General features: G+C 46.9%; 7 protein-coding genes across 7 annotated transcripts; 2 read left to right on the plus strand and 5 right to left on the minus strand.

Moving 5' to 3' along the window:
* Positions 1–43: 43 nt before the first annotated feature.
* TRV_00337 (DNA damage repair protein (Rad9), putative) lies at positions 44–4222 on the minus strand (the record flags this gene model as incomplete). The annotated part of the gene is made up of 1 exon (XM_003025422.1): positions 44–4222. The coding sequence occupies one exon, from the start codon at positions 4220–4222 to the stop codon at positions 44–46; it is 4179 nt and encodes a 1392-aa protein (XP_003025468.1).
* Positions 4223–4773: 551 nt separating this feature from the next.
* Positions 4774–6072, minus strand: TRV_00338 (uncharacterized protein; the record flags this gene model as incomplete). The annotated part of the gene is made up of 1 exon (XM_003025423.1): positions 4774–6072. The coding sequence occupies one exon, from the start codon at positions 6070–6072 to the stop codon at positions 4774–4776; it is 1299 nt and encodes a 432-aa protein (XP_003025469.1).
* Positions 6073–7451: 1379 nt separating this feature from the next.
* Positions 7452–8876, minus strand: TRV_00339 (uncharacterized protein; the record flags this gene model as incomplete). Its single annotated transcript, XM_003025424.1, has 1 exon — positions 7452–8876. One exon carries the CDS (start codon positions 8874–8876, stop codon positions 7452–7454), a length of 1425 nt encoding a protein of 474 aa, XP_003025470.1.
* A 331-nt stretch (positions 8877–9207) lies between these two features.
* Positions 9208–10746, minus strand: TRV_00340 (uncharacterized protein; the record flags this gene model as incomplete). Its single annotated transcript, XM_003025425.1, has 1 exon — positions 9208–10746. One exon carries the CDS (start codon positions 10744–10746, stop codon positions 9208–9210), a length of 1539 nt encoding a protein of 512 aa, XP_003025471.1.
* A 2011-nt stretch (positions 10747–12757) lies between these two features.
* TRV_00341 (ABC transporter, putative) lies at positions 12758–17717 on the plus strand (the record flags this gene model as incomplete). The annotated part of the gene is made up of 4 exons (XM_003025426.1): positions 12758–12879; positions 12934–13414; positions 13484–16182; positions 16238–17717. The coding sequence occupies 4 exons, from the start codon at positions 12758–12760 to the stop codon at positions 17715–17717; spliced, it is 4782 nt and encodes a 1593-aa protein (XP_003025472.1).
* A 1221-nt stretch (positions 17718–18938) lies between these two features.
* On the plus strand, positions 18939–20074 carry TRV_00342 (uncharacterized protein; the record flags this gene model as incomplete). The annotated part of the gene is made up of 4 exons (XM_003025427.1): positions 18939–19193; positions 19249–19424; positions 19594–19860; positions 19930–20074. The coding sequence occupies 4 exons, from the start codon at positions 18939–18941 to the stop codon at positions 20072–20074; spliced, it is 843 nt and encodes a 280-aa protein (XP_003025473.1).
* Positions 20075–21390: 1316 nt separating this feature from the next.
* Positions 21391–26111, minus strand: TRV_00343 (uncharacterized protein; the record flags this gene model as incomplete). The annotated part of the gene is made up of 3 exons (XM_003025428.1): positions 21391–25152; positions 25208–25542; positions 25727–26111. 3 exons carry the CDS (start codon positions 26109–26111, stop codon positions 21391–21393), a joined length of 4482 nt encoding a protein of 1493 aa, XP_003025474.1.
* Between the last annotated feature and the right edge of the window lie 1211 nt (positions 26112–27322).

Raw genomic sequence — 27322 nt, forward strand, 5'->3', positions numbered from 1 at the left:
ATAAGCAAGAGCCACTGGCCCTGAAGTTCAAGAATAGCCGCAGCTATCTCTCAAACAATCGACCTAGAATCAAAATTTGACAAAGGAATTCGTTATCCAAAATCTTAATGTTTTTAACGCTTTCATCTGTTCTCTTCCTGTCGTTACCATCTTGCCCTTGAGATGGTTTAACAGATCGAGCACGGCCTCGTGCTGGAGGTTTCAAGATGGTCGACGGAAGCTTAGATAGAGCCGTGCGAGCTGTTGTTGCCGCACTTTCATCGCCAACATATATCCAGTCCCATTTACTACGCCCATGTACCCAGCCTTTTGGTTTGGGATGCAGTTCGTCAGCTTGTGATAGTATGTCAAGAGCAGTTTGGAGAGTTTGAACGGGATAAACATGTTCTGCACCCAATGCACAAGTAAGGAATGCATAGGCCTGTCGTTGCTGTGCTACCTGCTTGCGTCCCATCACGAAGAGCATATACTGGTCACTGAAGACCTTTGGACGGGTAGTGAAGACATCCAAAAATTTGGATTCAGAGGGATGATAGGGTCTAAGAATTCGTGACTTGACGGCGTTGTCAAGAAAGATGGAAGATCCTGCAGCAAGGAGGTATGGTTCCCATTCCACGATTTCCTGTTTCTCGATGCACGCAAATACCCATTGGCTGGCGAGGCAAGGGAGATTAAGGGCCAGAGCTTGCATGTACTTAGCGCGCCGTGAGTGTTGGTCTGTGATCAAGCAGGTAAATCCCATTTCCTTAGCACGTTGGGTCAGCATTAGCGGCCCTTCGGTGTGAAGCTCTTCATCTTTGGCAGTGGGCAATATTAACTCCCAGGAAGACGTTTCAAATAGTTGGTCAAATCCATTTTTGAGGATAGTCCCACCATTTTCAGATAGCATAGATTCAATATGCTTCCCCCTTTTCTCATTTCCAGTGTAGGAAAGAGCAAAAGTCATACCGGAAAATATGCCAGCTCTGCCTGGTTCAACAACCGGAGTCTGTTCAGCTTGGGTGCCACGGGTATGCATACTTTGTTCCATTGCTTGAGGTACAGCTGCCTGTGGATTTTTTGGTAGTGACTCGGTGGAGTAAGGGCGTTCTACAAATCGAGACCATAGATTTTGATCCAGATATACCTTAGATATAGGCACAGTGATAGCCTGGGGGATTTTACCCTTGGAAACCACCTTGGTCAGTTTCCGTTTCAATCGGACAGTGGTGTGACCATAAATGTCAGACATTTGTCTATCCCAAGCGCTCACTTCTGCACCTTCTGAAGGAGATTGCAGTTTTCTTCCAAATCCTACCACATAATGCGGAGCTTTAGGCACATCCGGATGATTGACCTTAACGATATCACCAATTCTCAATTCTAAGGATTTGGCTCCTCGAATGTCGATTTTCTCTACCTCCTCAGAATCGTCAAAACGTACAAGGAGTTGCTGACTCGTAACGCCATCACTAGAACCCAAGCAAACAGCTGGGTAATATCCGGCTGGTCGACCATTGAAAAAGGCAAAAATATGATTTGCAGCAATGACGTTCTCATTCAGATTTCCCGTATCGCTGTTTAAGTCGAGAATCGAATCACTTCTCTCTGTATGGGCTCGGAGAGAGGATGAGCTGGGGGTGTGTGATAGGGGTTCAAGAGGTGTAGATGAGGATGGATTAGATGGAAGGTGAATAACGACGGCGTCGATAACTGTGCGTTTGTTCCGAGAATGGGGTGCTTCTGCTTTCTGTGCCTTTTTCCGAAGGATGGGAAGGCCGGTAGATGGCGTAGGTTCAGGTTTTTCTACTGGCCTTTGAGGGGATGGCTGAAAATCCCAGATATCATTCGTATCTACATCAACAGGGGGCTTTGAAGGTTCGTGTAGCTGTTTGGTCGCCCGTTGAAGAGTCTTAGGGGGATCATCATCAATTGGCCCAATGGGTGAAATAGGCCTATATGCTGGTATATCATTGTTCAGCTCATTAGTTAGGTTGTGCCGACGATTCTGAAGGATTTCCTGGATTCTTTTCCCATCATTTCCGCGTCTCCTTTTGATGGGCGAGTCAACCGTAGCCATCATTGACTGAAAAACCCGATCATCGGTGTTAAGTAGGCGAATTTCGTTGATCGGGATGTCAGAAACCGCAGGACGTGGGGACTCATCCGAAGCAATAGCCGTCATACTCCTCCGCTGTCGGCCACTGGGGCTAGATAAAATTGTCTGGACGCGACGATTAGTGCGAGAGGCGGCCAGTTCTTGAGACCCAAGCGATTTTAATATTGCAGAGTTCCTGAATCGCGGTGGGTCAGGAAGATTATTGTCCTGATCTATGTCGTCTAGATCATCGTCAAATTTCGCTGGATTGACAGTATTACTGGTAGGTTCAACGAAATCATGTCGCTTGCCAGTAGAACTAGTCTCAGGAATTGCTTGCGAGAGTTTTCTCCTTTCAGGAGCGGACTGGGAAGGGGTTTCGAAGATCCGAGAGGTTATGGAGGACTCATTGTTAATATTTGGCGTATCTGTATCACGGTTATGAGGCGTTGAATATTTTTTAAGGCTTATTGCTTTCGGTAATGGTGACGGCGAATGCTGCGAATCTGGAGAGCCATACTCTGCATCGTGCTGGCTGTTGATAACGTTGTTGATGGCTTTCAGTGGAGGTGATGAAGGTATTTGCTCTGATAATTTTCTGGGCTCCATGTCAGTCTCAATCATCGTGCTCCTACGGCTTAGGAGATTATTTTCCGGTTCATTCCGTAGAGTGCCGGATTTAAGAACACCTTCTCGAGGATTTCCATTCTTTTCTGGCTGGAAGACCCATGGTGGGCGTCCTCCCCTCTTTGTATTAGGTATGGGCTGGACAGAACTCGTTTCTGCGGAAGAGCGAAGTCCTCCAACATTTGATCGGCGATTATTTAATGGACTTTGATCAAGATCTAAGACACTTGAAAGCGCACTATGAGTGCTAACAGCGAGAGTTGAATGTTGAACTGGACCGCTGTCAACGTTCTCCTTATCCTCTTCCGCGAAGGATTGAGTCCGCTGAGAGCTGCGAAGCGGTTGAATCATGCAAACATCTTCCTGCTCAGTTTCAACCTCACTGTCTTCGCCTCGATCAGTGTCAAGAACCTTTTCCTCCCTGCCATTGTCTTCCATTACAGACTGTAGAGCTTTTAGTCTACTGGCAGTAGTATGGGATGAAGTCAGAGGTGGTGAGGATGAAACATCTCGCTTGGAATTTTTGCGGGTGGACACTCTTGCAGGAGCTTTGATATTTTCAAACTGCTTCCGGACTTCATTTTTAGACTGCATTTGGCGTATGCGGCGTTCAATGGCAGATTCTTCGGCCTGAAATAGATCGTCATCCCCATTAACAAGATTCGAGTTAGATTTTAGTCTCGATAGCTGTTTTTCTCTCTCAGCTTGTGATTCTTTCATGGATATATAGTTTGCTTCTGGCTCAATTGGGTCAGGACGAGACATGGATGAACCCAGAAAACTTGGTGAGAAAGGCACGGTGCTACGCATCGGCCGCTGGATTGGAATATTTGGTGATGGCATATCAGATGGTAATTCTAAACGAGGCATATGAGTAGATGGGGACGAGGTGGCCTGTGTTGCATTGAACAGCTGGCTTAAAGCCATTACAGACCCGGGTGTTTTATTGTCTGGACCAAAAGGGTTCCGAAGGGTTGATGGTGTGGTAGTGCTTGCAAGATTCGACATATGTCCATGATGAATTGCTGGGGTGTCGGTATTGAATCGCTGTGATTCTGGGAATGGCTCGTAACGTGTCGGAGAGGACGGACCCGAGTCAGAGGCCTGCGAGCCACGGTCTTCATCAGGATTGGCAGCATCCGCTATGATATCAGCATCAGAAAACAAGTCCACATGTCCTGTGTCCCCTTCATGAAGCGTCATTTGTGTGGTTCCTCCCTCTGCTGCCTCAATGGCATTTATAGACGGTCCTTCCGATGGGCTGCCATCTATATCTTTGCCATTTAACAGACCCTGATATACCGACTGAGTTACCGGCTGTGTGTCCCCTAAGGCGCTTCCAGTAGGCGACATTTCCCTATCCTGAACCTCTGGTGTGGTATTGGGCCGTTGAACCCCCGAAGATTTCATACTTGACATGGCTGTCTTGTATAGCGACTGCCCAGATTGTTGTATGAGACTCGAGGACGAGGAGTTGGCGGGTTTCTCTGCAACAGCCAAAGACCGGTTGCTGAGCATTTCATACTCATGGAGTGAACCATAGCCCGCAGCTGTCGATGTGAGCCGCGTAATAGCGAAAGTAGCTTGTCTACTCAACGAGACCTGCGATTCCTATAGTAAAACTGGAAGTTAGGATGAAAATCCGTGGTAGTTAACTAGGCAGAAGACAGGGATTGTCAGCACTCACATTGACGCCTAAGGCTGCACTTCTCAGGTAAGTCAAGTCAAGACTGTCTTCCTGGGTTTCCATTGCAGACACATAATTGAGAAAGACAGACAGGCAAGCCGGTTTGTATGTGGCTCTTCGGAGTCGCAGATTTACGAGAATCTCGGAGTTTCGCGGTTGGTGCAAGGATGTTTTTTCCCACGCGAACGAAACGCGCGACGCTGACTTATCCAATATAACTGCTTTGGGAACCGGGGGGAGTATCAGATATTTCAAACACCAGCCAGGACAAATCGTTACATGGTTATGTTTCTAGTTTTGAAGACGAGTGATTTACATTTCTAATACAGGCTGCTCGGTGATATAATGCAATTAGAATACAAATACAATATGATCAATATGATCAATCACGGCTCCGGTTCGGCACCCATCGCTTGACGGCCAATTCCCGGACCTGATATGTCTTCAGGAGCTCTCCAATATCCTGTTCGTCAGGCTTGCTACCTGTTGCAGGTGGTGGGATCTCCACAAAACACATAACGAAGCTCTTTTTAACCTGGGCTTGCACCCGGTTTACGCAGTGAAGCCACCACCACGTATGGTTCAGCTTTGCAGCCACATACTCTCGTCTCTCTTCAGTCTCTTTCCAATACGGATGGCTGTAGGACGGGAGAAGATTGACAGCGAATTCAGCATGTGAAAAGACTGGGCCTTTGTTATATAGAAGCAAGTCGACACCAAACTTGACTCCGGACCGAACAACCCAGCCGAGGGAACGGAAATGGTGATATGCAACGTATGAAATCATAAATCGGTCGTCCGGTTCGGGCGCCGCAGAGGGAGCACGAGGCGGGAAGTATGAATGCTGGCGGAGCAAGGCAAGGAGTGCTTGAGGTTTAAGTACTGTGCTTCTGGTATCATCATATACCTCAAGAACACCAAGGCCGTATGAAAGGAAGAAAGCATCTTCACTGGAAAGCTGAAGGTGCTCTTCGTCTTCTACCTCAACATCGTCATTTATATCTGCCACTTCCACCGTAGGTGAGAAACGAACAGACTTGGCGCGATTGGTAGCCGTCTTTCCAGCAAGTTCATCATTTGGTGCAGATGTACTGCCTTCAGCAGTTTTCGTTTCCCGAGCTGCTTCATCATCTAAGGCCGACGTACTTATATCTGATGCTGGCCCCTCTGGTAACTTTCCCTCGGCTCTGAGTTGTTCAGCAATGGCCTCTTTCTCCTTTCTTGCTCTCTCCAGCTTGAATTGTCGTCTCTCTACTCGCCTCATCCTTGTTGCTTCCTCGCTTGTGCTTTGGCCAATAAGCCCTCTTCTTTTTTTCTCGCGTTCGAGCCACGACGGCTCGCTTCTACTTAGGCTACCTTTACCAAAAAAACCCATCTCCCATAAGATACGGATGGTCTTGGAATCTGTAACTTGGATGGAAGAGGTACAAGCGTCAAAATAAGCTGAGCATGTTATTGGCTGAGGCGGAGATATATAGAAGGTGAGATATGAGAGGGCAATACTGAGGAGTGAAAGGGGGTTGTGCGGTATTAAAGGGGGCAATGGGTGAACAGTTATAGGTAGGGGAAACCGGTGAATGTGTTTATAATTTGGCCGCCGAGGTCGACCCTTAGCTGCTCCATTGTGCGGAACTGACTTCTCCGGACAAACGGTCTTCAGTTCTGAGGTAGAAGATGTCATGACACCGGTCGTATTGTATACCTATATATTCTTTGAGACCACGTTGTTAGCATAATAGCCGGCAATGACAGGTGGGATGCGAGAGACCAGGATTGTCAAAAATTGCAGCGTGTGACTCAGATACCGTTGTAGTACAAAAGCACCATCATCGACAACAGCTAGAAATCAGTGCTGATGATCTAGGTAGCGAATATAGTTGTAATCATCGCCGCACGGCGCAATTCTTCTGGTTCATCCTAATCCATTAAGGATCATGGTAGAAGAAGGGTATACTCACAGCAATAACTAGAAATGGGTCGCTCCGTTCTCATCTCACTTCCATATTTTTCTTCAGCCCAAGATAAGTCTCTAATATCAGGGCAGATGTTAGATATGCTACTTCCACATATCTAGGACATATTCCCTTCTCGCAAGTCAAGGAAAAGCGTCTTGTTTTTGTTTTGACGGGTTTGTTGCTGTTGTCGAGGTTGAAAAAAAGTTGAAGCTTTTTGTCCCGATTTAGTGTGCGCGGCGCGGCAAAAGTTTTCTCCAAAGTTCCGGGTTGCGACTTCGAAATATTTTTTTTTTTTTATTTTTGTGTTGAAGAGCTTCACGATCAACTTGTTGCTTTGGAGACACTTATATCTGTTAAAGGGCCGGTATAGAATCCGTCGCAATGTGAGTACTGCTAATTATCCCTCACTTTTGCTCCATTTTCACCATCTAACGAGCGTTGCAGCATGCATTTGATGTACACACTCGACTCGGAGGGCAAGCGAGTCTATACCCTCAAGAAGATCCTCAACGGCCAGGTCACCAAATCTGCCCACCCAGCCAGATTCTCTCCTGATGACAAGTACTCGAGGTGAGCTACATGTACATGAGTAGTGGATTTATCGCTCGGCCTTTGCGCATTGTACTGATTTCGTCTTATCTGCAGGCAACGAGTTACCCTGAAGAAGCGTTATGGGCTACTTCTAACCCAACAAGCCGGTACGTGGATACTCGATAATAGTCCTAGGTCGATGAAATTAGACTATTGAGTAGTCTGCTAACTTTTACCTTCTTTGTCAGAATCGAAATCGTGAAATTGTTGGCTTTGAAAACGGAGGCGCATGGCGTTTTTACATTTGTGGGATTCATATCGGATTTGGCATGTCAGGAATAAAAATGCATCCCATAGGATATACACTATTTGAGCTCATACTTGAGATTTGAACTCCTTCCTCGAAGCTCCGCGGTATTGTAAATATATACTACGAAGCATAAATTTATGGATTCATATGATTCTAGCTGAACTAAAATGTTTCTTGATTGCAGTGTACTTTTTTGCGTCTATAGATCATACCCATATGCGTAAATCGTCATAATTATTGCCGTTAAGCTTCCCAAGTTCACCTCTATCTCCGTTTCCTCGAATTGACATTGCGGCCAGCTCCGACCTTAATTCTCCCACCTGCCCTCTGTCTGTCTCCACTTAGAATGGAAGGCAAATAATCATCATCCATGAGGTCTCTTCCTTTCTTCTTCCGTCTCTCCTCCTCGGTAACGGCTCTGATGTGCTCCTTTTGGTCCTCAGCTAATATCAGTCCCATTCCCCACCCTCCCTTACCACCACCAACACCGCTCCATTTTGTATTGGCGGTGCCAGCAATAGGTTTGGGAATACTGTACTTGTTCCCTCGGTTGTTCCACTGCATATTCTTCTTTAGATGTATTCGGAACTGTCCCTTGCCTGATGTTGAACAAGAGACTCTGTTAAGGGTGGGTTGTCCACATCGGGGGCAGAAGTGCTTAGACATATCCCTTGTTACAGTGAAGCAACCGTGGCATCTCATGACGTAGGATTTTAGCTGACGAATTTGTTGCATGTTGCTGGGTGAAAGAATGTTGAGGTTCATTTGTAAAAGGACGTTTTGCATGGCGAAATCCCCCGTGATAGTGGCAACCTGCATAACCTTTGTCTCTGGTGCGGCTGTACCAAGTGCGGCATCGCGAATCTGTCGTTTCTTCAAATTGGAGGGAGTGATCCAGCCATCAGGGTCAGAATCTGATTCATCTATCGGTATGGCATCCTGTTCTTCATCGTCATCATCGATAGGTTCGCCGTTGTCGTTACCGGAGGTTTCAGCATCCTTATCTGGAAGATGTGAAGCTGATTCCTCTGGAGCAGCTTCAAGACTCGGTTCGATTGTCGTATTTTCTATCTTTTGAGTGACTTCTTCCACCGCGATATCTGGCTGTTGCTCTTCTACCGTGGCTGCTACGTCCTGATTCTCCTCGATGTCCTCCTGCTTTTCTTGGATTTCCGGCTGTTTCTCGCCATCTTTTGCAGCATCCCTTGCTGCAATCAGATGTGCCGGAGGTGACCCATTTATTCCCTTCTGTCCAGGCTCTCGTCTCAACCTCCAGTCTCCGCAGTTTCTCTCACACTCCACCTCATAAGCCAGAGCTAAAATCTCCAAATCATTCTTGCTAAGAACTTCCCGGTCGCCAGTTTTCTTAGCAAATTCGGACACAACTTTGAGACTGGTAGGTTTCGGAGTCCGTTGAGTAAGGAATGGGAGGTAAAGGGTTTCTATTCGGCGACGGGCTTCTGGATCTCGAATTTCTGAAACTATCGATGGAGTGGTGACGAGGACGTGGGACTGTGAGAGGAGGGTTGAGACTGAAGGGATGTTCTTGATCAGCGGTCCAGCATCGAGTATTATAGTGTGGACAGGCTTTTCCGGCTCTTTGGTATCGACTTTTTCAGACATGATTATTTCTTTCCAGCAAGTTTTCTCTTGTTCCAGCGTTGTTGATAAGCGAAGGCAATATTGCATGTTGTTTCCAAAAAAAAATCTCGATAAGGAATTTCAAGATAGAAGTGGGTCTGTGCGTTAAGCTTATCTTATCAGCGACTCTCGACCATTTCCCATTTGGGAAACTCATCACTCAGCGGCGACAATAATCAGACGACCACGAACTCTAGGTATATAATTATGCATGTTTCATTCAGTATCTATAGCTATGCTATCTTTATAAAAATATAAGTGCCTATATTAGGCGGGATGAAACCAACGTGGGAGATCCTGAAAATTTAGATATATGACCGAAATCGACGGGAAAAATGTCCCCGCATACATGGTTTCTCCTTACAACAAGGTGAGACTTTTAGAAGTCTGCAAATTCCTTGTCGACTTCCTCGAAATGGTCAAAGAAGGCCTTGAACATTTGCACACCGAGACCAGGGTCAAGGCTACCAGTAGTGGCTCGGATACTGTGCATGCTCAGCTGCGGAATTCCGACATCAATAGCTCTCATACCAATTCTTGCACTAGTCATGGGTCCAATAGTACCACCACTGCGGCTATCGTTTCTAATCTGGAAAACTTGGAGCTTGCAGCCGCCCTTGACGGCAAGACGCTGGAAGAGCGCCGTGCTAACGCCCTCAGTAGTCATATGGCCATTTGGATCAGTAGAAACGGCAACACCGTAATTCAGACGAGGTGAGTGATTCTCAAGGTAAGCGTTGAGGAAGTTAGGGTTGACAGCGTGGGTGACGTCAGAGGATACAAAGAAACTGTTAGCAACAGTTTGAGAGAGAATGTTGGGTCCATAGCTTTCACGGCACAGGGACTGGATGATCCGCTCCATGACGCTGCTCATGAAATTGGAATCTGCTCCACCACGAAGCAAGCTGCCGATTTCCTCGTCGTCAAACATGCCAACCATCTTGATGATACCGGAAGACATGTGATCAGGGGATGCAAGGACTGCTTCATGGGCACTGTAGCAGCATAGTTTGTCGTCGATACGGCCAGCAAAGATAAGATCCTTGTTTAGACCACCAACCTGTGCAGGCTGGATATCGAACAGCTCTAGCTCCCAGTTGACAATGGTGCTATGGTCTACGTCAAGCTGTTTGGCAATCGCAGTGACAAGTCCCTTGGGCTGAGTAGAGGTAAAGTTGTCGGTACCTAGGTCTCCACCGTACGAGTCCTTGGTCGATAGCTCGGGGCCCTTGAACAAGTCCGAGTTGTCAACCCCGATAATGGGAGTCATTTGAGTCTCCTTGTTGAATGGTCCAACGGCGGCAGAACCGAAGTGAGGAGCAAGGGTGGGAATGCGAGCAATTGGCCAATCCAGCTTGACCAGTTTCCTCTCGACCTTATTAGTTTTTGGGTCACGAACCAAAACTCGACCTCCAATGCCGAGATCGCGATCCCACCAGGTCGAGTTCATAGCACCTGCATAAGGGGCGACTCCGAGCTGGACGTATCCAGCTTTGTTGGGAACTGTTGGGAGTGGCTTCAGCTTTGTGCACAGAGCGTCGACGTGTCCACCAACGATAGCCATGCCATTGCCCGGGGTGTAGTGCTTGCCGATGGCGAAAGAGATGATAGCACTATCATTTCGAGTGACGTAGTACTTCTTCCCGCGAGCGAGACACCAGGGCTCACGCTCGGTGAGCTTGATATAGCCCTTGGCCTCAAGTTTCTCAGCGAAAGCGTTGACAGCGTGGAAAATGGTTGGGTTTTTAGTCATGAACTCGCAGAAGGGTCTGGTATAGGCTCCTGGGTTGAATTCGGTGTGTTCATGGTGGATGGATTCATCTAGGGGCCGCGGACGGTACTGGAGGCTGGCCTGAGACTGAGAAAGGTACTCGCTGGAAGAGCCGAAAGAGGCGATTGAGGGGACCTTCTTCGTCATCGTGCCGACTTATACACACGACTTACACCGATATATCAACTGTTACCCGTAACGATAGAGCTCTGAAGGTCCTTGGTTATTCGAGACGGAAGAGGCTGACTCTTACAACAGCAAAAGGTTGAGTGGACGACAAAAAAGCCAGCTATGACTGGAGTAGCTTCGATGACGGCACTCCCCGGGTTTAAGTAAATATTTATGCACCAGAGTCTCAAAATTGGGGAGCGGCCGGCTAGGCTAAATCCACCTGTGGCGCCGCCTATGACTGCTCTCCCTGTCACCGAGGAAACCCATCAAGGGCGCACTTCTGGGAGGCGGTTTAGGGGCTGATTGGCTGTATCAGCAAGCCCCTGAATAGCCATATGGTAAATCCCAGGCCTGATCCTCTCTTTCCCCCCAGCCTTCCCCAGATTCAGAGGGCACTGTGAGACGCTGCAGAAAACCTTGGACGAGGTCTCTGATGCCGTTTCGATCGATCGATGCTTTGCCATCCTCCCAACCAGGTCATATGCTCAAGTCCATGGGACAAACGGCATCATTAGCCTTTGTTATATAGAGATCCTCTCGTACTCCGTACTCCCGGGTTCATGTGGCCGACCACAAATAGAGATAAACAGTGCCTTTTCGCACACTGGTCCTGTGGCTTGTGGCCTTTGGCTCGACCGTGATACCGCCAGGGCTTCGGCAGTCAGGAATATTAGCTGATAGCCGTCGATGATATTAGTTCATATTGCTTTTCAGACTAGATCATGATGCACAGAGTAGCTTCTCGCCTTGGTCTAGGCTGTTGTTTTGCTCCGTAGGTTGTTATGTTCGTCTTGCTGGTCAGCGAAGTGCAACAAGAGCAATGGAGAGCATCTTCTGTCGGTTACACGTACGGTCTTACAAGATATGAGACTCGAGGAGTTTTCTATGCCGTCAGATGCGCAGTCTTTTCATCGTCATCCTGCCTGCGGCCGTGTATATCAACAGACGGACCGCCAGCTCGCGTCCGAGCGAGACAAAGAAACCCGACGACTTCGCCTGACAGTAAGTCCAACAGCTTTTAACGAGCATGACTCGGACAGGCCTTCATTGATATTACATATTATTAGCAATGCAAATGCTGGAGACAAGGGCATCGTCACCGTCGCAGGCCTGGAGCTGTTTTAAGGCCGTTAGCGAGCAGCCTTACGGGCGAAAGGAGAAGTTAGTTAACTAGTTATGCACCGCGAGGAGAGCTTCCAACGCCCAACTCCAAGACAAAGACACGATCATCAACCCTGGGGAAGAGGCTTCGTCACTAGATAGCCGGCCGTTGCTGACGACGACTTGATTCTATCTCCGGAGTATATCACCGCACATTGCTCGTTGTGTTGCCGGTGTCGTTACGCGCCGGCCGTGATGGCTGCTGCACCCATGGCGAACAGCCAGCCGGAAGACCATATCAAATCACTTGCCCCCAGACGACTCTCTTCCAGACGAAGGATTTTGATTAAGCCCAAGGGGACAAGCTCCCATGCATGCTGTCTTATGTTATGAGATAGGAGGGCAGCCCTTGATATATGTATCTCTGTTGGCATCACAAAATAATAATGCCAACCCCCCCTGGTCCACTTAGCCCTGCGTCGGCTCCAAAACCATCCGGGAACTCCATCGAGGCATCCTTCTCGCAACGCAAGGTCACTCGTATAGCAACTCAGGCCCAGGAGATACTTCCGCCTCTCGTTCTTATTCATCTGGAACGAATTAATGCTCAAGTCTTGGCCTGCTCTTTGCCCTGGGACATCCGCCACGCTCTCCGCGCGTCATCGGCGCATTTTCTTTTTTAGACCTGAATATCTCGAACAAGACAGCCATAGCCGCCATATATATGCTGGTATATACCCATTCCATAGTGTCGCTACACATTCAAAGATACTTTTCGTCCATCTATGATGATACGTTGAGTCAAAATTCAATATCCGTTTATTTCTTGACACAACCGAGGCTGGAGTGAAAAGGGAAAAGAAGAAAAAAAAGGCCTGCCACAACGATGGCGTTCACCAGGCAGGTCTGGTCGTTGGTCAAAAAGAACTTCCTGCTTGCACTGGTTCGACCATATGTTACAACGCCACTGCGAGCTTTCGTGCTGCCGGTCATTTTTATTGCTTTCTTGTTCGTGCTTCTGCCTATCGGATCTTGAACATATCAACTTACTCGTCTGCCTAGATCGTTCGCTCGAAACTTATTTGTCGTTCCGTCAAAATATGGAATTGCACCATCTACTCCCATTTTGTCCCTTGACGAAGCCCTGAAGGCGGTTTCCTCTTCACGGACAAATGTGGTCTTTGTCAATAATGGTTTTGAAGATGGTGACATTGCCCGAGTCATCGAGCGGGTGTCCATACCCGTCCGTGCAAGCGGCAAATCGGTTACCGTCTTGTCATCGACAAATGCAGTCCAGGACATATGCAAAAGCTCAATTTTGGGCACGAGTTCCTGTGTAGCCGTAGCCGTCTTTGCTTCCTCTCCGACAGAGGGGAATGGTGGCAGATGGAACTACACCATCAAGGCGGACGGAGCTCTCGGAAAGAACATCGATGTCGAATCGACCACCAACGATGCCCAGACGTATATCCTCCCATTTCAACATGAAATTGACTGGGCCATTGCTTCTGTCAATGGAACTCATGGACCAGTTAACAAACAGGTTAGTTCAGTGATTTATCTCAACCCAAATATCCTATCACAACTAACACCAAATAAAATATGATTTTAGGTCTTCCAATACCCATACACGTCAAAATCTGAAGAAGAACGTATCAAGGATAACCGTATCAGATATACTGGGACCATTATCAGTATTCTGGGCATCGCATTCCTCGTGGGCAGCATCGGCATTACCTATCAGTTGACCGGTATCGTTGCAACTGAGCGAGAGTTGGGACTCTCCCAGCTCATTGACTGCATGATCCCAACCACGAGCCCTTGGAAATCTCAAGCTGCACGCTTCCTTTCTATTCACCTCGCGCTTGACCTTATCTACCTTCCGGGATGGATAGCAATGGCTATAATACTAAAAGCCGTTGTATTTACTAAAACCTCCGTTGGCATCCAGATCATTTTCCAACTCCTGTCTGGCCTATCCCTGGCATCGTTTGCATTATTTGGAGCATCTTTCTTTAAAAAGGCGCAGCTAAGTGGAATTACGGTCGTTATCACTTCCCTAGGACTCGGTATCATCGCTCAAGTCGTCCATCCTTCCAGCTCTGCTGCTGTTGCAATATTGTCCCTTCTTTTCCCACCCATGAACTTCATCCACTTTGTCGTCTTCATGGCAAGATGGGAGAGGCAAGACCAAGCGACTAATCTCGTGAAGAGCGCCCCGGAAAGCCCTTGGAGCATCCCCGGTATCGTCTTTTGGATATTTGCTATAATCCATATCATACTCTTCCCCATCCTCGCTGCCGTTGTCGAACGTTTGCTCCATGGCACCGGGTCTAAATGCAGAAAAAGCATAAGATCGGATTTGGCGCCCTATGCCGTTATCCTCAACGGTTTTACAAAGGAGTATAAACCAAGCTGGTTCCATAGGACAATTGCGCCGATATTTGGAAGCCGTCGTGAAACTGTTTTGGCTGTGGATAACCTCAATCTCAATGTCAACAAGGGAGAAATCATGGTTCTACTCGGAGCGAACGGCAGTGGAAAATCAACTACCCTTGACGCCATATCAGGAGTTTCAAAGACTACATCTGGTGAAGTTTCTGTGGCTTACCCAGAACATGCTGGCGGGTTTGGCATGTGTCCACAGAGGAATGTGATCTGGGATAAGCTTACTGTTCAAGAGCACATCTCAATCTTCAATGGTTTAAAGACACTCGGCAAGGCAGATAGCAAGGCGGACATTGCTGAACTTGTTGCCGCTTGTGACCTTGATAAGAAGTTGAATGCTCGTGCCGGAACTCTGTCTGGTGGACAGAAAAGAAAGCTACAGTTGGCCATGATGTTTACTGGTGGATCTTCTGTTTGCTGCGTTGATGAGGTTTCATCTGGCCTTGACCCTATCTCTCGACGAAAGATTTGGGACATTCTCCTGGCTGAACGTGGGAAACGAACCATCTTGTTGACCACTCACTTCCTTGACGAAGCTGATGTTATTGCGGATAGCATTGCCATCTTATCGAAGGGTGTTCTCAAGGCGGAAGGTTCTAGTGTTGAGCTCAAGCACTGGCTCGGATCTGGCTATAGAATATATGTCTACCAGGGGCTTACATCCGAAAAACTTCACTTGCCAGAGACACTGCGGACTGAAATTCTACACGACCAAGTTATCTATACCGTTGCAGATTCCTCACAAGCAGCTAGGTTTGTTAGCCAGTTGGAAGAAAATGGAATCACTGAGTACCGTGTCAGTGGCCCGACCATCGAGGATGTCTTTTTAAAGGTTGCTGAGGAGATTTACAAGGAAGCCGAAAATTGGGAAGATGACGGAAAGGCCGGCAAGGGATCTGACCAGACACCACATCTTCTTACAGGCCGCCGTATCGGGATGGCCCAGCAAGCCTGGGTCCTCCTTTGCAAAAGAGCCATCATCCTTCGCCGGAATTATCTCCCTACCATCGCCGCATTCCTACTCCCGATTATTGCCGCCGGACTAGTATCTCTCCTCATGAAAGACTATGAACTTCCGGTCTGTACCGGACCGGCCGCATTTTCTCAATCAAACGTCAACTCCATCTTGAACCAAGTGAAGCTGAAATTGGTAATTGGGCCCAGTAGCAAGCTTTCGGCAGGGAGCCTACTGTCACTTGGCGGAGGGTTAGGAGGTGCTGGTGGTGGTTCGCTACCAGCGAATGTTACAGACGCTTTGCGAGAGGGAACTCACATCGTGAACTCTCTTAGGGAATTCAACGATTACATTGCCATGAACTTCCGAAATGTTACTCCTGGTGGATTCTACCTTGGAGATGACACTTCGCCGCCGACATTTGCATGGCAAGGCAATTCTGGCCCTGCCTTGGCCTCTATTCTGCAGAATCAGATGAACAACCTTCTAAACAACGTTTCCATCTCTACCCAGTACCAGATTCTCGAAGTCCCATGGATATCATCAGCTTCAAGTACACTGCAGCTTGTTATCTATCTGGGTCTTGCTTTATCCGCCTATCCAGCGTTCTTCTCCCTCTATCTTACAATCGAGAAACTTCGACATGTCAGAGATCTCCACTACAGCAATGGAGTCAGAAGCCTTCCTTTATGGTTGTCTTATCTGTCGTTTGATTTTGGCATTGCCCTGACATCGACTGTTATAATGGTGGTGATCTTCAGAGCCGTTTCGGCTAGTTGGTACCATCTGGAGTATCTCTTTGTTGTCTTCTTCCTTTATGCCATCACGTCGACCTTGTTTGCCTATATCATTTCGGTGTTTGCCGCATCCCAGCTTGCTGCATTTGCCTTTGCTGCTGGAGGTCAAGCGTGAGTAATTTCATTCTGAATTTTTAAGTATAATGCATTGCTAACAGTCGACTAGGATTTTATTCCTTGTTTATCTGATTGCATACATGTCTGTCGTCACCTATGCCCCGACAGATCAGGTACAAAATCTCCTATTAGTCGTTCACTTTGCCATTGCTGCTATCTCGCCCATTGGCAATGTGATCCGTGCCCTCTTCGTGGCACTGAACGTCTTCTCTACTATTTGTCGGGACAAAGAGATAGTCAGTTACCCCGGAGACATTACTGCATACGGCGGTCCTATTCTCTACCTCATTTTACAGGCATTGGTATTGTTCGGCGTGCTTTTGTTCTGGGATTCTGGCCTGTCCTTCCGCCGCTTCACTAAAAAGAAGCAATCTGACGGAGAGAAAGAAGTCAACGGCGATCCAAACCTTGGAAATGAACTTCAACGTGTGTCGAGTTCCAATGATGGCCTCCGTGCTGTCAACTTGACGAAATCATTTGGAAAGTTCACAGCGGTAGAGGATGTTACCTTTGAAGTACCCCGAGGTGAAGTATTTGCACTCTTGGGCCCCAATGGAGCTGGGAAATCTACCACGATCAGTTTGATCCGAGGAGACATCCAACCGTCTAACAGCAGTGGAGAAATATTTATTGAAAATATACCTGTCACCACACAGCGAGCGACTGCCCGATCCCATATGGGCGTGTGCCCACAGTTTGATGCTATAGATCAACTGACCGTGTTGGAACATCTTCGATTTTACGCACGCATTCGAGGTATTCCTGACGTCGAGCATAATGTTCGCGAAGTCATCCGTGCCGTTGGCCTGACACCATATGGGAACAGGATGGCTATGCAACTTTCTGGCGGAAACAAGAGAAAGCTGTCTCTCGGAATCGCTCTAATGGGCAACCCCACAGTACTACTGCTAGATGAACCGTCATCTGGAATGGACGCTGCTTCAAAGCGAGTTATGTGGCGCACTCTCGAGTCCGTTGTCCCTGGCCGATCGTTGGTCCTGACAACGCATTCCATGGAAGAGGCGGATGCACTCGCTTCCCGCGCTGGTATTATGGCCAAAAGAATGCTTGCAATTGGCACCACCGACGACCTACGCCGCCGCCATGGTAATGCATATCACGTCCATATCGTTCATAAGAACGCACCGCATACCTCCATGGCAGACATGGAAGAAATCCGTGATTGGGTCGTAAGTACACTTCCTGGCGCATCCGTTGAGCGAAAGACATACCATGGACAGCTGCGATTCAGCCTCAGTAACTCATCTTCCCTCTCGAGCAATGGTACCTCGCATTCACCAATGCACCAACCGGATGAAGATGATAATATCTATACGGACTCTCCAGCGACTAGACGGAGCAATGAAGACAATGATAGCGGCAAAATCAGTACCAGCAGGTTGTTTTCGCTTCTTGAGCAGAGCAAGGAGAGACTTGGTTTTGCTTATTATTCCGTCAGCCAAACTACTCTTGATCAGGTGTTTTTGACCATAGTTGGAGAGCATAACATCAAGGAAGAAGGAGAGTAATGTTTTCCAGTGTTTCGATACCCGTGTTATTTGTTTATGGCAGTGATACACCCTCCTATTTCCTTCTTTTCACATTTCATGAAATTCAATGTTACCATTTTAAATCTGTATGTAGTTACATCTCTCCTTTTAGAGCCCGGTCCACAAGGGCCTTGTCATTTATGGTAGAAATAAACATATCCTTCTCCTCCTGAGCATTCCAACTCTTATCTAGCTATTATCACTATTTTCGTGTCCACTGTCCATCTCTACTAGATAATGGTGGCGTCAAGTTTATCACTGCTTGTCCAGTCGCCATGTAGTAGTTAGTCTCCTATATGTCGTATTTCATGAAAGCGCGGAAATGCTCCGCCCAGACCGCCAGACACTCTAGTTAAACTTCGGCGGCTCGTCTTTGGAACGGCCAACTCCAACGCCAGCCGAGACGAAGAGTTAACTACCATGTACATTGAATGGCTATCAAGTCGCCCATATTCGAACAACTATCATCGGTTAAGGATGCCTCAGGCGGCCCTTCACTCTCTTGTACTGGCAGTCTCAGGAAATGCCAGCCACTCCAATTCCAACGGCATCATCGCCGTCCAGCTCGTTCAAACCCAGAAAAGTACGGAGTACCTAATAACTATATTAAATGGCCCATACTTGAAAGGCTAATGATAGTCATCGGTTAAGCTGCTACCCCAGCTTGATACAAAAGCTTCAGGCCGGCGTCATCTCCGTTTCCACCTCCCCCAGGATGAGGCCTCAAGTCCGTGGCCAGCAGTTTAGGCCGATGCCATCAGCCGCAGGCCACTGTTACAAGGGATACGGCGCCCTTTGTTCTACCCGAGAAGCATATCCATCTCGGCCGTCTACCAGGAGCTTCCTTTTAACTTATTACCCCAGGTTTTGCTGGGGAATCCCGTGGACGAAGTGGAGAGCAAGTTACCCCCTATGCGGGTCAAGGGGCGCCATCATGCAGTCAGTAGGTTTATCAGACCACTGATATCACTCAGTCGCTACTCGTCTTTGAGGGCATCTATATCTCTCTTTCATAGGTGACGATCAAAGCCACCAATGAAACTACTGTTTTGAATAAACGCTGCACGGATCACAGTTACACAATCTGAGATAGACCGAGAATTTCAGCTCGGCTGTGACCGTTGGATTGTAAATATACCAGGCTACGTCTTCTCCCACGGCTGAACTCTGTTAACAGCACGCAAAACAGACCCCTTCACCATGAAATCCAAACAAGGAGACAGGAATGAAGCGTGGGCTTCAGAGATAGAGAACGCTGGACCTCTAGAGGCACCTCAGTCCAAATGGAAAGTCTCCAAGTCCGGGGATGGTGATACTGCCCTGGCTCTATTCACGAATCCAGAGGACTTTCATGAATATGTTGATCCAAAAGAGACACGAAAGCTACTATGGAAGATCGACTTGATGATTCTCCCTTACCTTGCTGTTTGCTATGCGTTCTTCTACATTGACAAGGTTAGTAGATTCAGTACTAGATACGTTCTAGTTTATCTTTCCATTGAATACACAGGATCTAAAATTATCTTGGTGGCTGGTAGACGACTTTGAGCTATGCAGCAGTCTTTGGAATTCGAGAAGATCTAAATCTCAAAGGGACCCAATACAGCTGGCTCAGCAGTCTCTTTTACTTTGGATTTTTGGTATGGGCACTTCCTACAAATTTCATGTTGCAGAGGTATCCGGTTGGTATGTTATTAATTTTTCTCCCTTTTCTACACTGGAAACTACCTATAATTAACACAGTTCAACTCCAACAGGCAAATATCTGGGGGTGAATATCTTTATGTGGTTCGTTTTACTCTTACCTTTATTGGTGTATTTGTTGGATTTCGACACTAAATCCTTTCATTTATAGGGGTTTCTTCCTAATTCTCCAAGCAGCCTGCAAGAATTTTACTACCCTTGCGGTCCTTCGTACTCTTGCTGGTGCGGCTGAGGCATGTTCTGACCCTGGATTTCTTCTTGTTACAAGCATGTGGTACACCCGAAAGGAACAGCCCGTACGACTAGGCTTGTGGTATACTGCAAATGGATTTGGCATAGCTATAGGCGGCCTCCTTGGTTATGGAATTGGAAGTATCAAAGGGGCTTTGCCATCTTGGAAATACGAATTCATTATCATGTAAGTTGAATTTCCCGGTCCTCAGCGTTACCGTTTTTCCAAGGTTATTAACCATCTACTTTTTTTCAGTGGTGCATTATGCTGTGCTTGGGGAATTGTTATATTCCTCTTTCTCCCTGATTCCCCAGTGACAGCGCCGTTCCTCAATCAAAGGGATCGTCGCAGGGCTGTTGAGCGAGTCAGATCAAACCAAACAGGGATTGAAAACAAATAACTCAAGCCATATCAGATAAAGGAGGCATTCCTAGACTACAAACTTTATCTATTTTTTCTTCTTGGAGTGGTGTAAGTAACTTGATTTAGCCATTACCTTGGTTACGCACTCTTACTAATAATGCCTTGCAGATGCAACATTCCCAACGGAGGTATATCTAACTTTGGAACTATAATAATTCAGGGTTTCGGGTTTTCCACCCTTGTCACTACATTAATGCAGGTACGTCCCTCTCTGTCGCACCAATAACTAACAAATTACTTTCCTTTGAGCTTACCCGATAAACACTATAGATACCGTACGGGATTATCATTGCGGTGTCTATCTTGCTCTGTGTATACCTAAATAACAAATTCGAGAACCGACGATGTCTCTTTATTATCCTATTTCTCCTACTAAATATAGCAGGCGCATTTGGACTTCGGTTCCTTGCCCACGACCAAAAGGCTGGACGACTGATATGCTACTATTTGACTGGCCCATACAATGCTGCTTTCGTCTTAGTACTCAGTATGCAAATTGCTAACACGGCTGGTATGTGATTTCTCTGCCTGCATAGAATTTCCCGTTACTGACCACATAAAATCCACAAAGGGCACACAAAAAAGGTGGTCACAAATGCCGTGTTGTTCTTAGGCTACTGCACTGGCAACATAGCTGGTCCATTCTTCTATATCTCGGAACAAGCGTATGAAATACCGTTTCATTTGTCTGCGCTTCAGCATTGACACCTAGACCTATACTAATTAATAAACCTTTCTTATAGACCTTCATATCCGCTCGGCATCTGGTCAATGATAGTATCACACCTCATTGAAGTCGCTGTTATCTCGCTTCTGGGTTTCCTTTTATGGAGAGAAAATAAAAGGCGCGACGATTTACAATCCCAACAAGAAGGTGGATTGGAAGGTCGGGACCTTGATTCTACAGCATTCTCCGATATGACGGACAGAGAGAATCTCAAGTATGTTTTCCCCACGCAATTATACACATCCAAAATCCAAAATCCCAATGTCCTCTTTCTACTTAAATTACTGATTCGTTGTGACCAATAATAGTTTTCGATATATATATTAAATGCAGCTAGCCTGTAGGCACATATACATGTTTTATTTGCTTTGTTGTACTCAATAATATTTGTTTTCTATAGCATATCATGCTGATTCAGTTGTCTCCAAAGTTGTTTCACAATCAAGACATCCTAAGATGGTGAAGTATTTGCAGAAATCGATTCTAAATTATGGGGGCAAATATCCTATATGTATTGTGAATACTATCTAACAGTATTATTTAATATATACCCGGACTCAACAATGTCAAACAAATAGCCGAAGTATTAAACAGTCTATAAAGCTCGAGGATGAATATATGCAGCCGAAGAGTAGATGAAAACTTTTTGCACGCGGGGTATCAATCGGCGGGAACCATTTATCGTCGGTTGAAATTGAGATATCGAGACTAACAAGAATGCTCATTAGCAAAGAAAGGTCCTCTCCATGCTTAACAAAAGACATGATACTCACCCCAATAAATAGCAGTAGTAAATTCGATCCAATAAAGGCGGCAAATATACCAAGATCTCTCCATCTATTATCAAATGACATCCCAAATGTCCGGTAGAATTCATCTCCAACCTTATAAGCACAATACTCACACATATTAGTGGTATTGTTGACCAGATAGCCAGGTCCGTTGTTGGCAAAGAATTTTTCCATGTATGAGCCACAGGTTTCACCAGATGGTGCAGTAAAGCGATTCATTTCTAGGCCTGTACAAGTAACTTCTTGCCCATGGAGTTCAGTCACGACCATACCGCTGACAAGTCGAGTAAAAGGAACCAACTCGTGGAGCCAAACACGCCAGAATTTAGGAATTTGGGGCTTTGGTATCGCAACACCGCATAATAGCACAAAGATGACAATAATCGGTGGGTTCAAAAGGACTGCTGTAAATGTGCTGGGAGTTAAAGCTGAAATCACCTGTCCTAAAGTTACAGAGAATATCTCAGTAATTAGAACCATGAGGAATTGGTACCCGGCCCGGCTTGATTCGTTAGAAAGCCCAGGCATAAAATAAAGTGGTAGATAAAAGCACACCGCACAAAGGATGCTGTATGGAAGTTCAGCTAGGACCATTGCTAACGCGAATGGGAATTGTCGATAGGCCTTTGCTGCTGACTCGCGGTAGAAAATCAGACGAGACAAGTCATACTTGGGTTCTACCTGAGCTAGAATCAAGGCTGGTAGCACGGTGACTTGAAAGATAACGAAGACTCGATACTGGAGCGATGTTCTAGAGTTGTTTAAATTCAAAAACGTCAACCCAGTAATCAAAGCAACAGCAACGTGACTGTAAAGGCGAGTGAAACCGTAGTTGGGTGATCTCCAGAAGGACAAGTTCGTGCGGCGACACACGACTTTTATCTGATGCCATAATGGGGTTGCATATTCTTTCTCTGATTCTGGATCAACTGCCTGGCCGTCGGTTATGCGAATTCGATCCGACTTCATATTAACAATCTCGGCTTTGATATTTGCAAGCTCAGGAGAGGTGCGCCAGATATCACCCCAATCTCGGTTACCGATGCGAGGAGCCTGACCAGCACCAATTGCATCGAGCATCCATTCAGCAGGATTAGCTTTAGGAGGGCAGTCAGCGCCATTTCGATGGAAGTAGTCGATTAAAACATTTGCATCTTTGCCGATGTCACCGAAATAAACACACTCGCCTCCGCGTTGTAGCAAAAGGAGACGGTCGAAGTTTTCAAACAAGGCAGAGTTAGGCTGATGGATGGTACAGAGAATGGCCTGACCAGCGGCAGCAAGCTTTCGAAGGAATCGAACAATATTAAATGCGGACTGACTGTCAAGGCCGGAAGTTGGCTCGTCAAGGAACAACAAAAGCTGCGGTTTGGCCGCTAGTTCTACACCAATAGTCACCCGCTTTCGTTCTTCGACTGACAGGCCGGTCTCAGGGGTGCCAATAATAGCATCTGCAAGGTTTTCCAGCTCTAACAGTGAAATAATTTCTTCGACATAGGCGAATTTTTCAGACTCCGGCGTTGCATAAGGTTGGCGAAGTGTCGCAGAGAAACGAAGAGCCTCACGAACAGTCTGGGTAGCTTCATGTACGTCGAGCTGCTCAGCGTATGATGTACCTCGCTGGAATGCAGTACCTCGTGGACGGCCATCAACAAGAACATCACCAGTTATAACTCCAATATTTTTCCGCGAAGCAAGAACATCGAGAAGTGTTGTTTTACCGGCACCGCTTGCACCCATAAGGGCAGTAAGCTTCCCTGGTTCGACATATCCGTAAATGCTATTTAGAAGTCGTCGTGTGCCCCCGGGAACGGGAACTTCATAGCAAAGATCTTCCCATGTTAATACAGACTTTGATGTAACTTGCAGGTCTGACCCAGAGTTATCACTTCGCTTCTGCTGACGGTTCTCCTTTTGTTTCATCAGCTTCTCGTTGAGCTCCTTAAGGTCATTGGACTCTTTGGCAAAGAAAGTGACGGTCTTTCCGCCAGCCCCAAATGTAAGGACCTCACCAAGGAAAGCGTTGGCGAATAGGAATGCAGCAATCAATACAACAATTATACCCCAGTTTCTCCACTGGTCAGCGGTTTGGTAATTGAATGCAAGGCCGATATAACTGGAGCCAGGTATAGTGGCCGCTCCAGGGTTACTGCCAGGCAAGGTACAAACTTGATGGGCAATATCTGAATACCCCGGTCCGGCTGGGATAAGGGAATCAGATTCACACTTCATAGTAAGGCGGCGGAACTCATTGATCATCATGGGTGAAAACCCAAGACCGAGCGGGTTGATGTAGAAGATCCATCGAAGCCAGACTTTTTGACTATGCCATTGAATCAAGTAGCCTGACGTCAGCACGTAGAACGATATCAGCACCGAGACGCCTTTCAGGGCATAATCAAAGTCGGGACAAAGACAGCCGACAGTACGGAAGAACAATGTCATAGCAAGGTATCCGGTTATGATGATGAGGACAAAAGTGAAGAACGCTCCTGCCTCCAGAACTAGTCCACACATGAAATAGACAATGATACTGAAGACAAAAATTTGAACAGACGAGAAAGCCATGTCAACTACCACTTGAGCAATCCATAGAGCACTTGGCCGGTAGAATGTAAAAGCTCGTTGCTTGTTGATGATAGGTCGTCCAACCATAGTCGATGCAAGTTCGCCGAATGCGTTGAAGGCATTGAACAACAGGGAGACAAACAAAAGGCCACCTCGTGTGAAGGCACCACTGCTAGTCGCTGGCAGTTTCAGCCAGACAGTTCCGATAATAATAGCGATTGAGATAGACGTGACCCATGAGACAGTAAGGGAGAACTTGTCTTGCCACTTAATCAAGAACTGGCGTTTCATAAGAGCAAAAATCTGAAGGTGGAATGGAACCGAGTAAACGGAGGACTTCGATGTGAACTTTCGTTTGGCTTCATGATGGGCTATTTCAAAATCTTCTTGGATATGCTTCTCCACCTCGAGGGTAGAACGATAGAGGGCCATTTCCTTGTCCAGGTCCTCACTAAACCGAGATTCGTCAAAGGCCTTGACCAGTTCAGCGGGAGTAGATGGAGCATTTGTTTCATTTCGTCCATCTTTATATTCTCTTTCGAAAGGATCGGTACAGCCGGTAAGGTAATCAGGTGTGGTTTGGCGCGGTTTCTCCTTAAAGCCAAGCCCCTCGAAATAAGCACGCGCGGCATGAATGGGTCCAAAGAAGACTTGATGACCTTGGTCCAGGACCATAACTTTATCGAATTGATTATATATGTTTTCGGAAGCTTGGTACAGCGAGACGAAGGTGGTGGTTTTGTATATGTTTGTCATAATACGAAGCGACTTGGCGAAATCGAGAGCAGTGGAGGCATCCAATCCACGGGTAGTGTTATCCCAAGCCAGAACAGTGGCAGCGGTGATCATCATTTCAGCAATACTAACACGCTTTCTCTCTCCGCCGGAAACTCCTCGAATGAATTGATTGCCAACCACGGTATTTGCCGTATGCTCGATGTTGAACATCTTGAGTAGGAGATCAATAACCTATGTAATCAAGTTAGTGATCTATACGTAAGGTTTTAGGTTTCCTAGAACTTACCTTTTTCTTGAATGCAAGATTAGACAGGCCGGCTGGACGCTTTCCAGGAGTTTTGGTGTCTAATGCGAAGCCGAGAGTCTGCTCCACCGTAAGGGAGGGATGGTGGACATCATCTTCTTGGTTATAGACAGCTTCTCCACGATAACGCTTCGCGAATTTCTCCGAATCAAAGGGGCCGTATAGGACCTCGCCATCGACACCAGTATACCCAAACCGCTGGTTCGCTATAACTTTTAAGAAAGTTGTGCAGCCCGACGAAGGCTTCCCCAGGACCAAAACCATTTCACCCGGTTTAGCCACGCCTCTGAAATTTTTGAGAATCTTGATTTCTTCTCCTTTCTTCCCGAAGCCCAACATGTTGTAAATTGTGGCCGGTAGGTTGAAAAACCCGATAACGGCATCAGGGAAAGTAGGTATCGTGTACTTAACTCCCCCCATACCACGGACAGTGAGGCCATCCCAAATAACACCTCCAGAGTGTTAGTAAGAAAGAATTAAAGAGGCATGTAAGGTACTCACCGATCCTCTTTGGCCGTATTCCAGCGGCCGCCTCCGCCTCTCGAGATCCATGAAGGGCAGCCTCCAAGTCGAAGGCTGACTTGCTCTCGGAACCACTCTCAACATCGTATGAGCCTTTTTCATTTAGACCATTTTGCTCTTGAATAAATGGCCGTTTTGATTTCTCTGAGATCCTAGATAACTCCTTGCTTAAAACAGCAAATTCTTCCTCGGCTTTCTGAATATCAACACCTCCCGTTGGCTGAGTCAAGCCTTGACGGTTAGCATTCCTGAGGTTCTCTCGCTCACGTTCATAATCACTGCTGGCGAAGATTGTATCCGAGTCTGAGGTTTCGCTAGGATTTTCAGATTTGGAAGGATTAGCTCCCACGGTATTGGATGCCATGAGTTTCTATCCTTGGTTGGGTATCAAAGCCGAAGGCTTAGAGACATAGGTTGATATTATTCTAGTCGGGTTGGTTTCAGGTGGGTAGATCGTAGCCTGGAGATGGCCAAACCAATCAAATATTGATACCAAAAGAACTATAGAAAGAAACAAGATATAGAAACTCCTTTGTATATCAGATAGAGCCACCTGGGGTGAGTCAACCTTGCTGCCGTATATATCTATAAAGCGACAACGGCAGCGACGCCTTTCGATTATATAGATTAAAGGAGAAAAGAAAGGGAGAAAGCAAGATTGATCCAACGTATTTGAGAGAGATTTCAGTTTCTTACTTAACCTATTGTGGGGCCGGAAAAGACTCAACTTCGGACTTGGAAAGGCCGAAGGAGTGATTTATCTTGAGCAGTTCCACTTTTGCCCGAGGACAAAGCTGTTGGCTGGTGCTCTGACATCGTATTCCTTCTGGAGCTTGTTAAGCCGGTCTTAGTTTAATGAAGGCTGATCCAACTTGCTGCCTTTTAACGGCCGGATGAAATAGCCGGTATATCCATTAGTTACAAGACGGCCACTGCCAGCCATGTCAGTGATGAGCTTGACTCAGCCGACAGAGGCGTGCTGGCCATGCAAACCTCTGCCCCTGTCCCGGGGTATGAGATGAGACGTGACATGATGTGACGCATTCCGACTCATGCGTGTTCTGCAGCACCAGAAATAATAAATATAAAAGTTGCTCCTCGTCTTTTTTCGTCCGCCGTCCCCGGCATCAGACACAAGTTCGGCACGCCAAAAGACCGCTGAGTCAACATATTGAGTTGGCCGGAGACTGAAAGGGGTGTAGGGCGTCTCCTTAGTCAGCTTGGCAGTGATATTGCTGCAAAACAACCAAGCAGAAGGCGAGGCATGGGCGGAATACGACAGGGAAGACGCGTTGAGTGGGATCAAATCAGGGGTCAAGCCGTCGCATGGCGGCCACAAAAAATACGGAGGGCTGTGTTACACCAACAAGGAGAACTGGCCTCGTTTCAGGCGCACGCAAAGGCGCTATGGGCAGGGAAAGGCGCAAGGTCAGCTGTTCACTGGTATTCGTGCATTGTAGCGGGGATATGAAGGAACGGGCAACATCTCCTGTTGGCATTGTTTGTCGTACTAACTTGTTTTTTCTGTTTACCTTGGTGGGAATCACACGCAGCTTTGGTTCTTGGGTCGCTTTC

The sequence above is a fragment of the Trichophyton verrucosum genome (genome assembly GCF_000151505.1).
Source record: "Trichophyton verrucosum HKI 0517 chromosome Unknown contig00027_1.f1.exp, whole genome shotgun sequence".
NCBI classification, from domain to species: Eukaryota; Fungi; Ascomycota; class Eurotiomycetes; order Onygenales; family Arthrodermataceae; genus Trichophyton; species Trichophyton verrucosum.